The 8,363-nt window shown below is 42.5% G+C and overlaps 1 protein-coding gene across 2 annotated transcripts in view; it reads right to left on the bottom strand.

The window, feature by feature from the left end:
• LOC113634196 (receptor-type tyrosine-protein phosphatase beta-like) overlaps positions 1-8,138 on the bottom strand; it is a 45,015-nt gene extending 36,877 nt beyond the window's left edge. For both annotated transcript variants that reach the window (XM_047802320.1, XM_047802321.1), the window contains exons 1-2: positions 8,003-8,138; positions 6,303-6,698 (exon numbers count right to left, since the gene is read on the bottom strand). In XM_047802320.1, the coding sequence (XP_047658276.1) occupies positions 6,303-6,698; positions 8,003-8,057 (451 nt within the window). In that variant the 5' untranslated portion in view covers positions 8,058-8,138. The remainder of the gene's footprint in view (positions 1-6,302; positions 6,699-8,002) is intronic.
• Positions 8,139-8,363: the final 225 nt, after the last annotated feature.

Genomic DNA, 8,363 nt, shown 5'->3' with positions numbered 1-8,363 from the left:
GTGTATAACTGTGTAAAGTAGTGAGTGTACAGTGTGTATAACTGTGTAATGTAGTGAGTGTACAGTGTGTGTATAACTGTGTAAAGTAGTGAGTGTACAGTGTGTATAACTGTGTAAAGTAGTGAGTGTACAGTGTGTGTATAACTGTGTAAAGTAGTGAGTGTACAGTGTGAATAACTGTGTAAAGTAGTGAGTGTACAGTGTGTATAACTGTGCAGTGAGTGTACAGTGTGTATAACTGTGTAGTGAGTGTACAGTGTGTATAACTGTGTAAAGTAGTGAGTGTACAGTGTGTATAACTGTGTAAAGTAGTGAGTGTACAGTGTGTATAACTGTGTAAAGTAGTGAGTGTACAGTGTGTATAACTGTGTAGTGAGTGTACAGTGTGTATAACTGTGTAGTGAGTGTACAGTGTGTATAACTGTAAAGTAGTGAGTGTACAGTGTGTATAACTGTGTAATGTAGTGAGTGTACAGTGTGTATAACTGTGTAAAGTAGTGAGTGTACAGTATGTATAACTGTGTAAAGTAGTGAGTGTACAGTGTGTATAACTGTGTAAAGTAGTGAGTGTACAGTATCTATAACTGTGTAAAGTAGTGAGTGTACAGTATGTATAACTGTGTAAAGTAGTGAGTGTACAGTGTGTATAACTGTGTAAAGTAGTGAGTGTACAGTGTGTATAACTGTGTAAAGTAGTGAGTGTACAGTATCTATAACTGTGTAAAGTAGTGAGTGTACAGTATGTATAACTGTGTAAAGTAGTGAGTGTACAGTGTGTATAACTGTGTAAAGTAGTGAGTGTACAGTGTGTATAACTGTGTAAAGTAGTGAGTGTACAGAGTGTGTATAACTGTGTAAAGTAGTGAGTGTACAGTGTGTATAACTGTGTAAAGTAGTGAGTGTACAGTGTGTATAACTGTGTAAAGTAGTGAGTGTACAGTGTGTATAACTGTGTAAAGTAGTGAGTGTACAGTGTGTATAACTGTGTAAAGTAGTGAGTGTACAGAGTGTGTATAACTGTGTAAAGTAGTGAGTGTACAGTGTGTATAACTGTGTAAAGTAAGAAGTGTACAGAGTGTATAACTGTGTAAAGTAAGAAGTGTACAGAGTGTATAACTGTGGCGGGAGCGGGATGGCGTCCCTCACACAGAGGGTGGCGTCACCTGTCTCCCTCCGCCATGGCGTTAGGTGTCTGCCGGCTAACGGCGTAAGTGTGGAGGACGTTCTACTGGCAATGGGGACGGAGGTCGGGAACGAGAATATCTTCGCTGCTTCCCGCATGAACAAAGCGGTCGTGGTGTTTCTCAGGGAGGAGAGTCAGGCGAGACACCTGACCAGCACCGGGATTGTGGTGAGTGACGAGTTTGTGATTGTTTCTCCGCTGGTGGCTCCGACTGTTCGCGTTACCGTAGCTAACGTGCCTCCGTTTATCCCCGATGAGGACATAGAACGGGAGCTAAAACGCTACGGAAAATTAGCCAGCAAGGTAAGAACAGTTTACCTGGGCTGTAAGACTGGGGGATTAAAGAACGTCGAGTCTTTTAGGAGACAAGTTTTTATGTTCTTAAATCAACCGGAACTTAACGTGTCTTTCAGAGTGGTGTGTGAGGGCAGGTCATTCATGCTGTACGCTAGCACAGGGCAGATGAAGTGCTTTGAGTGCGGCGATGTTGGCCACAAGAAGTTAGTGTGTCCACACAAGGCCCAGGGGTCTGAGGGGGCAGCTGGACAAGGTAACGTAGGGGCAGCTGGGCTGGGTAATGGGGAGGTAGCTGGACAGGGTAGTGAGGGTGCAGCTGGACAGGGTAACATGGGGGCAGCTGGACAGGGTAACGTGGGTGCAGCTGGACAGGGTAACGTGGGGGCAGCTGGACAGGGTAACGTGGGGGCAGCTGGACAGGGTAACGTGGGGGTAGCTGGACAGGGTAACGTGGGGGCAGCTGGACAGGGTAACGTGGGGGCAGCTGGACAGAGTAACGTGGGGGCAGCTGGACAGAGTAACGTGGGGGCAGCTGGACAGGGTAATGAGGGGACGGGTCAGCAGGGGATTGAGGAGGCAGGGGAGCAGGGTGGTGGGGTTGAACACATCACTGAGGAGGAAGCTGGACATAGTAATGAGGAGTCCAGGGTTATGAGTGTTGTAGTAAAGGAGGTTGAAGGTGTGCAGACCTCAGATACAGTTCAGAGTGGAGCTCAGGCTCCTGAGAAACCATGTGATAACAGAGATGAGATCACTGTGAACCTGAATATTGAAAGGGTGGAGTCAGAGAAGAACGGTGGTGTGAGTGGATTAGTTGAAGTCGGTGGTTGTGGTGGAATAACTGGTCCCAGAAAAGACCGGTTTAAATGTGTAGACACTGTTGATGCGGAAATGAGGGAGGAGGACACATTGTCTGAGATTTCTGATGTCGGGTCACAGGCAACAGAAGACACGTACTCTCCTGAAGACATTAATGATTTCTGGACGTAACATTCGGCAAAGTGGTTGAGGTGAAAGATTTTTTTCCTGATGTAGACAAATTCATAGCTTCAGCAGTGCTGTTACAAAAGACAGTGAGCCATGAAGTTCTGGATAAAAAGAAAAGGTTTAGACTGAAAAAGATGGTAACGAAACTCAGGAAAAACAAAGTAAAATAAAACAGTTAAATGGATAAATCACATCTGGTGTCTTTTTCACTTTACTGTCTCTTTTCTGTCTCTATCCTTTTTTTCCTCTTTCCCATGGAGATGTTTAAAGCAGGAACATTAAACATTAATGGGGGTAGAGAGAGGAATAAATTAACAATGCTAAAGGAGTTTATAAGTATTAAAAAACTTAATGTTATTTTTTTTACAAGAAACACACACTGACACCGATAATCAAGTAGAATGGGGAACATGGTGGGAAGGGAAATGTCTGTGAGTCATGGGACAAGAAACAGTGCTGGGGTTGTGATTTTATTCTCTGAACACAAAAGGTGTTTTAGAGGTAATAGTTAAGGGAAGATTGCCATTAGCAAAAGTGGAACATAAAGGCACTGTTTTTGTTTTTATAAATGTTTATGCTCCTAACGGTGGCCCTGAGCGAATGATGTTCTTTTTAGAACTTAAAAAGTTGGTCCATAAATATGATGACAGTGTGTGTGTTATTTTGGGGGGCGACTGGAACTGTACTACTGATTTTACTTTGGACAGAAATGGGGAAGAACCTCATAGTCAGTCGGGCACTCGTTTATCTAGTATCATCAGAGGAACCCAAATGGTTGACGTTTGGAGAAATAGGCATGAAGGTGTGAGACAGTACACGTGGATTAAAGTGAAGGATAACAGGGTCAGTGGAGCGAGGTTAGACAGGTTTTATTTAAAGAAGACCTGGAATAATAGAGTACTGAAGGTTTCTATTGAACCCAATGGCTTATCGGATCATCACGTGGTTTTATTAGACATAAATGTGAAGAAAACACTGAGAGCAAATTATTATTGGGTTTTTAATGTTAAATTATTACAAGATGGTGGGATGTGGGGAAAGTTAACATAAAAATGTTGTGTCAGAACTATACATCTTTCTCTACAACTATCCTGAAGGAACTTTCGGAAAAACGCATCATGGACGGCAATGACACCACACAGGGAGTTGGACTAACGAAAAAAAGACAAGAACTGAGCTCCCTGTTACAGGAACAGGCTAAAGGAGCACTGATAAGAGCGAGGTACTGCTCTATTAAAGACATGGACGCTCCCAGTACCTTCTTTTTTAATCTGGAAAAAAAAAGTGTTCAGCAAAAGACAATGTGCCATCTCTGCCGTACGGACGGATCCATCACATCTGACCCGGCAGAAATGAGGAGACTGGCAAGGGACTTCTACAGCGAGTTGTACAGCGCTGAGAGCTGTGATGCTGAATCTGCTGAGGACTTACTCAAAGATCTGCCTCAAATACAGCAAACACAGAAAGAGGAACTAGACAGGATCATCACCCTTCAGGAGCTCACAGAGGCGATGTCTCAGCTGTCTAAGGGACGATCCCCTGGAATTGATGGATTACCTGTGGACTTTTATCAGCATTTCTGGTTTTTATTGGGACAAGACTTACATGAGGTTTTAACAGAATGTATGCAGAACAAAACCCTCCCTGTAAGTTGTCGGAGAGCGGTCCTATCACTGCTCCCAAAGAAAGGAGACTTGGGATTTTTAAAGAACTGGAGGCCAGTTTCTCTTCTGTGTGCCGATTATAAAATCTTCTCCAAGTGCTTAGCTAACAGACTGAAGCTTGTTTTAGATACAGTCATAAAAAATGACCAAACTTATTGTGTCCCAGAAAGGTCTATAATAGACAACCTTTCTTTACTGAGGGATATAATTGATTTTAATCAGCTAAATAAGCGTACACTGGGAATCCTGTCAATAGATCAGGAAAAAGCCTTCGATCGGGTCGACCATGCGTACCTTTTTAATGTATTGAAGCACTTTGGCTTTGGAGAAGGTTTTATATCATATGTCGAACTCTTGTACTCTGATGTATCTGTGCTGGTTAAGGCAGGGGGAGGTTTAAGTGCCCCAGTGTCGGTGACCAGAGGTATTAGGCAGGGCTGTCCGCTTTCTGGTCAATTATACAGCCTAGTCATCGAACCTTTACTGTGTAGACTCAGAGCATCACTAAAAGGGACTGTAATACCAAAAGTGGATGGTTATTTTAAGGTGGTCTTAGCAGCCTACGCAGATGACATTTCTGTTTTTATCACCGAGAAAAAAGACATCACACTTTTAAAACAAATCATTGGGACATATGAAAAAGCCTCCTCTGCACGGGTCAACTGGTTAAAAAGTGAAGGTTTTATGTTAGGCAACTGGGAGCACAGAGAAGTTCCACAACTTCCAGGAGGGCTACAGTGGAGAAGGGATGGACTGAAAATACTGGGTGTTTTTTTAGGAAATGAACAATTCCAGAAAAAAAATTGGGAGGGGCTGCTGGAAAAGGTGTCTGCCCGATTGTCCAAGTGGAAATGGCTACTACCACAATTGTCTTACCGAGGTAGAGTCCTGATAGTAAACAACCTGGCTGCCTCGACTCTGTGGCACAGGACCATTGTCATGGAACCACCTGATGAACTGGTTGCTGAGGCTAAAGGTCGACTTTACTACAAACTGACCAGTAATACGATGGTTTGTATGAAACATGGTGTGTGAAGGTTTATGTGCAGTTCATGAGAAACAACTTGTTTTTAACCTCTGATTTTCTTTTAACCTTTTTAGCGGTCGCTTAATGATGTACCTTTTTTAAGCTAGAAAAATGTCTGCAGCTTTTTTTTGCTTTTACCTTTTGCCTATTTATTTATTTATTCATTTGTCTATCTACTTATTTATTTATTTATACTTATAAATAATTTTTCGATGACATACTAGGGATGACCTGTGATGAAAAATTATGAAGTACAAATGTATATATCTGGCAAATAGCAAATAAAGTATTGTTAAACCTCTCTCTCTCTCTCTCTCTCTCTCTCTGTCTCTCTGTCGCTCTCGCTCTCTCTATCTCTCTCTCTCTCTCTCTCTCTCACTCTCGTCTCTCGTCTCCTCTCTCTCTCTTCTCTCCTCTCTCTCTCTCTCTTCTCTCTGTTCTCTTTCTCTCTCTCTCTCTTTCTCTCTCTCTATCTCTATCTCTCTTCTCTCCTCTCTCTCTTTCTCTCTCGTCTCTCTCCCTCTCCTCTCTCTCTGTCTCTCTCTCTCTCTCTCTCTCTCTCTCTTCTCGTGTCTCTTCGTCTCTCCTCCTCTCTCTCTGTCTCTCTCTCTCTCTCTCTCTCTCTCTCTCTCTCTCTCCTTCTCTCTCTCCTCTTCTCTGTCTCTCCCCCTCTTCTCTGTCTCTCTCCTCTTCTCTATCTCTCTCCTCTTCTCTCTCTCTCCTCTTATCTCTCTCTCTCCCTCCCTCCCTCTCTTTTTCTCTCTCTCTATGTCTCTCTCTCGCTCGTTCGTGCTCCCTCTCTCATCTCTCTCTTTCTCTCTCTCTCTCTCTCTTTCCTACGATCTCTCTCTGTCTCTCTGCTCTTCGTGGCTCTCAGCCTCTCTCTGTCTCTCTCCTCTCTGTCTCTCTCTCTCGTGTCCTCTCTGCTCTCTCTCTCCCATGTGGGTTCTCGTTGTCTCTCTCTCAGCTCTCTCTCTCTCTCCTGCTCGTCGCTCTGTCTCTCTCTCTCTCTCTCTCTCTCTCTGTGTCTCTCTGTCTCTCTCTCTCTGTGTCTCTCTCTCTCTCTCTCTCTCTCTCTCTCTCTCTCTCTCTCTCTCTCTCTCTCTCTCTCTCTCTCTCTCTCTCTCTCTCTCTCTCTCTGTACCTGTGTTGGAGCAGAGGTGTGTCAGCTCCAGCTTGCTCTCTGTGTACCGGGTCCAGTTGGAGTGTTTGGGTTCTGACCGGACGACTGCCCGCTCTCCCTGTTTGTGAAGGTATAGAGGCAACATTTCCAGCCCAAAGGTACCAAACTCATCATAACACTTCCATGCAGGGGCGGAGTTACAGGGGCGTATTTTCACCAGGCGGGCATGAGAGGGCAAACCCATGCTGATGTTCACCCATAAACACACAGCAGAGTGAGTGTGTTTCAGCTTCCTGTCTTCAGTCCAGGACCAGTCCTGAGATGGGTTCTTCACATCACAGATCCTCAGAACCACAATCATCTCACCCTGAACTGTCACACATACTCCTTTTCTCTTATGTCTGATCAGGAACCCACCTAAAACACACACACATACACACACACACACACACACACACACACACACACACACACACACACACACACACACACACACACACTCAGTGTTACACACATACAGCTCAGTGTTTGAGATGTTGGACTACTGATCTAAACAAACACACATAACTACAGTGAGTGACTTCATCAGTATGTGCTGAAGGTCGACACCTGCGTTAGACATCTTGGTGTTAATCAGTAAAGTAACTCATTAAGCAAATACAGAGTGTCTAATGAAAGTAAAGGTGTAGAAGACAGCAGTGAGAGCAGCTCTGCTGTGTGCGTTAGTGACTGTAGCTGTGAGGAAAAGACACGAGGCAGAGATGGAGGCAGCAGAAGCTGGAGCTGGAGCACATCAGAGGGACAGCTCAGGTCGGCTGTTTTGGGGACAAGGACAGAGAGACTAGTGTGAGATGGTTTGGACATGTACAGAGGAGGGAGATGTTATATTGGTAGAAGGATGTTGGAGGTGGGAACTGATGATTCACTGTGGGACCTCTAATGGGAAAAGATGAAAGTGGAAGAAGAAGAAGAAGAAGAAGAAGAAGAAGAAGAAGAAGAAGAAGAAGAAGAAGAAGAAGATATTGTGTCTGGGAGAATTATTGGCTCCCTTTATCAAAATAAAATGGCATTAATGACTGTATATAAAATAACACAACATAATTCCACATTTTCACTAAAACAATATGAGAACTTATTTATCTAAATAATTATATAATGTATTTATATTTGTTATTAATGATACACAGAAATGTGAAAGTATTCAAATTAATCAACACTTTAAATCCCTTTAATGACTCCTCAACCTTCTAAAGAGTCTTCCTCACTTTTACCTGTGAACTTAATGTAGTGAATATTTACTTAAAAAGTTTGAGAAACTAAATTATATCTGCATAATATAAAAAGTCCAATAAATAAATGTGTTAAACGACGTGTGACATAAACAACGTTCAGTTTTAACACCATTCTGTAAACGTGTCGTTTTTATTTAACATTTTTATCTTATTTTACTGTCTGCTTTTAGTTATTTACATTTAGCACTAAATTTACAATCTGAATGTAACGATAATAAATAAAAGTGTTATAATAAATGTTCTGAAGCACAAACAACTTATTTAAGTGACGAATGTGTAACTGATGATCTGCTAATCAAAGGTTTCAAATGATTTGTAATGAAGAGAATTTAATGTTAGATTCACATAAAGGAATAAATCACGCACACACAATAAGGTATAAGTGAGTGTGATGGTTAATAAAGGGTTAATAAAGTGTTTATTACTTACTGTATGTAGAAAAGTTCAGCAGAAGTAATAAGAGTGTGACTGAGTGTGTGTCCATGTTCACGGCTCACCGGACGAATGAAGGAGGAAAGAGTCAGAGAGCCGTTCTTCCTACTATTCTACTGCTGTGTATCCTCAGACACACACACACACACACACACACACACACACACACACACACACACACACACACACACACACACACATACACACACACACTCAGTGAGGTTGCAGAAAGTTAGTTCTTATAGCATATAAAGAAAGCAGAGAAACTTCTACATAATAGTTTGATTAATTTTTATTTGTAATACAGTACTGTGGACACAAAGGAGCTTTACAGAAGTGCAGAATTTTACTTTCAGTA

Source organism: Tachysurus fulvidraco, chromosome 17 (assembly GCF_022655615.1).
Source record: "Tachysurus fulvidraco isolate hzauxx_2018 chromosome 17, HZAU_PFXX_2.0, whole genome shotgun sequence".
In the NCBI taxonomy this organism is placed as follows: Eukaryota; Metazoa; Chordata; class Actinopteri; order Siluriformes; family Bagridae; genus Tachysurus; species Tachysurus fulvidraco.
Note: the sequence above shows the minus strand (reverse complement) of the source record. Positions and strands in the feature narration are given on the sequence as shown.